The 3,317-nt window shown below is 35.5% G+C and overlaps 1 protein-coding gene across 2 annotated transcripts; it reads right to left on the bottom strand.

Moving 5' to 3' along the window:
• Window positions 1–382: 382 nt before the first annotated feature.
• On the bottom strand, window positions 383–2,958 carry LOC105017165 (snaclec coagulation factor X-activating enzyme light chain 1-like). 2 transcript variants are annotated; one of them, XM_029114302.2, is made up of 6 exons: window positions 2,919–2,958; window positions 2,693–2,780; window positions 2,445–2,560; window positions 1,172–1,285; window positions 964–1,048; window positions 383–881 (listed from the first exon to the last, which is right to left on the bottom strand). In XM_029114302.2, the coding sequence occupies exons 2-6, from the start codon at window positions 2,742–2,744 to the stop codon at window positions 799–801; spliced, it is 450 nt and encodes a 149-aa protein (XP_028970135.1). In that variant the 5' UTR covers window positions 2,745–2,780; window positions 2,919–2,958; the 3' UTR covers window positions 383–798. The 2 variants fall into 2 exon arrangements, with proteins under 2 accessions (XP_028970135.1, XP_028970136.1); XM_029114303.2 differs by having other exon boundaries at window positions 2,693–2,775; window positions 2,919–2,937.
• Between the last annotated feature and the right edge of the window lie 359 nt (window positions 2,959–3,317).

The raw sequence follows: 3,317 nt of genomic DNA, 5'->3' as shown, positions 1-3,317 counted from the left end.
TACCTACGGTACTTGGTCCCCTAATAATAACAATACAAAGTACAAACATAAAAGGGTTCCAGCAACTTCATTGCTTGGCCCCCTAATGATAATAATAAAATGTACAAACATAAAAGGGTTCCAGCAACTTCGTTGCTTGGCCACCTAAATACAAAACATTAAATAATTGATTGCATAAGTATTCACCCCCTTTAGTCAATATTTGGTAAACATCAATGGCCACAATTACAGCCATTAGTCTATTTGAATAAGACTCTACCAGCTTTGCTTTGTGACACAAAAAAATCTGGGAACAATCCAAGAGTTTAATAATTTCAGAAAGTCTTTATTGAAAAAGAGGCAAAAAAGCAATGATGAATGAACAAGACACTATTTACAACTTACTATTTAAATATTCCAAATAACAATTTACTGGTACCACAATATTGGTAATGTGTCTAAAAAGCAAACATGCATGCTTTGTAATAGTATTTTTTTAAATCATCACTATATGGCTAATAAACCCCCAACATTCCATGCATCTTTGTCAAACTGCTTTTACTCAAACTGGGAATTATCATAATGTTCACAATTTCAGTGTGTACTTCATAGTGTAAAAATATTAAAATATATTAAAAAAAAAAACATTCGGTCATGCATTATATTTTACAGGGACTTCCATTGTGAAAAAAGAAAACGTAAAAAAGTCACAACTGAAAAAATTATGTAGGTAGCCATTGCATACATTTTTACTTAAAGTAAAAGTGTGCGTGTGATAGAACAAAAACAAGATCCCTTTGCATTCTCCGAGTGGACTCTTCAGTAGATAACATCCGCCTGGCAGAGAACGTTGGCAGTGTTGTCTTTTTCTGAACAACTAGCTTGCCTAAAGCCTTTTACCGCTGTTGGGAAGAATGTTCTTGTGAGTCAGTAGCTCTTATGACTCTTATGTTATGGAAGCAATAATATGTTTCGGATACTAACCAGAGTATTTACCCAATACCAAACAGTTGGTGTGTATCCCATCTGGCTGATAACCCTTCATCCAGTTCTCCTGGATAAATCTGGACTACAGAGGAGAAAAGGAAAAAGTCAAAATGAGTATCAGCATTTACTTAGCTAGTAGTTAGTAGGAGCTGATTTGCTTGACAAACCAAAATAAACGACACAAGGATGAGGAAAAGTACATTACCTCATGGTCTCCGTCAACCCAGAAATATCCGCTTGGTATCATGTCATAAGCATATTTTAACTGATCGTTGTTCTCAATAAAAGCTAGTTTTCCACCTTTTTGACGACACAGCTCCTGTATTAAGAAAGGAAAAGCATGGAATTGACGTGTAAGCCTGTCATTTCTTTTAATAAATGGGAATTTGTTTTTATGTGTCTTTAATTGCACTCTTTCTATGCTCCTAGGTCAGTGTTTCTCAACCATGCTCCTGGGTGCCCCTCTTGCCCTGCATGTTTTAGATCTCTCCCTGCCCTAACATACCTGATGTAGCTCATGAAGGACTACATGAGCTGATCATTTAAATCAGGTGTGACAGAGCAGAGAGAGATCTAAAACATGCAGAGCAGGGGTGTGTCCAAGAACAGGGTTAAAAAACACTGTCTAGGTGATTCTCCAAACCAAAACACTCTAAACCAACTCCTCAAATTACTTTGGAATGATGTCTATGCACATTTCCTTTACTCTTGTCACCAAAGATGGACTGAGACCACAACACAGACTTGAATGAAAAAAACTTTTTTTATGAAATGATACAATAGCTATAGCATTCAATATAGGTGACAATAACTGATTTCTGTCAAGTGAAAAGACCAGAGAATTGTGAAAACCCCTACTCTTAATGCCGCATGGGTTTTTATCTAGCCTATATTACCCCAAAAATAATTCCTGGATGCGTACTTTGAAAATCCACCAGAAATAGTCGCAATTTAGGCTAAGCAGTTTTATTTTAGACTTACTGTAAAACAGCTACTTGCAGGTGGTAAACAGCAATGTTTGTATCTATCCGGAACATAGCCTAATGCATAGTTTGCTTTGATTCACACACAGGACCTGTTGTTCTGGTGTCTGCGTCTTTAACCACTACATTATTTAACAAATAGTCAAATTATTTAACAAATGGGCAAATAGTCAGGCAGTCACTCACTCAGTCAGTAAGAGACATTCACTCTTCATCAGAACCCAAAAATATTGGATTCTGATGTATTAGTAGTTTGTTTTGTCTAAATGCTTTACACTCATTTTCACAATACATTGTGGTCAATGACAAAGGATGACAAGGATGCCAATAAAAATTGGTGAACTCCCCTTAAATTATAATTGTCCTACTTACAAAGGTTTAAATGACAGATATTTGCCAGAATATTTAAATATTCAGGATTAACATTATTGTTATTCATCTTCCACTTCAAATACCAACACTCTAAACGGGATGCATGTCAGGGATGTCGGTTACCTGTGCGCTAGCCCAAGATTTTAACTCTGAGACCGCAAGGTAGCAAATCTGTGAGTAAGGGTTTGGTTGAGAAAACCCAGATTTACAATAATTCTGGCCTGGAATTGCAGAACCCCCTGGGAAGAAGACAGTCATCATTTCCACAATAAAAAAAAATGATTTAACATATCAGAATTAATCTGGAATTAAATTATGGAGAAACATTTCTATTTTTCTTTTTGTCTCAAAACAGTCTGGCTGTCACTTACCAGTCACCAGGAAGATGAGGATGCAGAAAACAGACACAGTCATGACTCCCATGATGATGTGGAGAACGGTGGTGATCTGGTGGCTTCACTGTCGTAATTTTCATGTCCATGAAAAATGCACAATTACTCACTTTTACTTTGTTTTGAGAGAAACAGGTACAACATCAATTATTTTCATTTTGCCACACATAGATTTGTTATTAAGTAAGATCATATATATCCTTACCACAGTCAAGAAAGAGAAGCTGATGTCTTCTGACAGTTCCAGTGTTTTATTTATTAAAAATTAGGGCCTTATAAATAGAGATTTGGGGAAGTGCTGAAAGATATATCATCAGCAAGTCATGTTTTTGTTCTCTGTTTAAGGAACTTAATCACTATCAGATGTTGCATCACTTATCAATCATTAAAATTTGTAATGCAATTGTGTGCAATTTGAGTAAAAGAATTGAACTCTTAAACTTCCTTTTGTGTTTTTTTCATGTTAATGAATTCTGTGTTCCCGATCCAAAATGACCGCGGCATTACAGCTGATTATAAATCCATAATAATCCAAATATTATCACTTGAAGTTGTGTTAGATCTTTTTAACAACTTAAGTTCTTGTGAACATTATACATTTTGA

Source organism: Esox lucius, chromosome 17 (genome assembly GCF_011004845.1).
Source record: "Esox lucius isolate fEsoLuc1 chromosome 17, fEsoLuc1.pri, whole genome shotgun sequence".
NCBI classification, from domain to species: domain Eukaryota; kingdom Metazoa; phylum Chordata; class Actinopteri; order Esociformes; family Esocidae; genus Esox; species Esox lucius.
The sequence above is the reverse complement of the archived record's forward strand: the minus strand, read 5'-3'. Positions and strand labels throughout refer to the sequence as shown.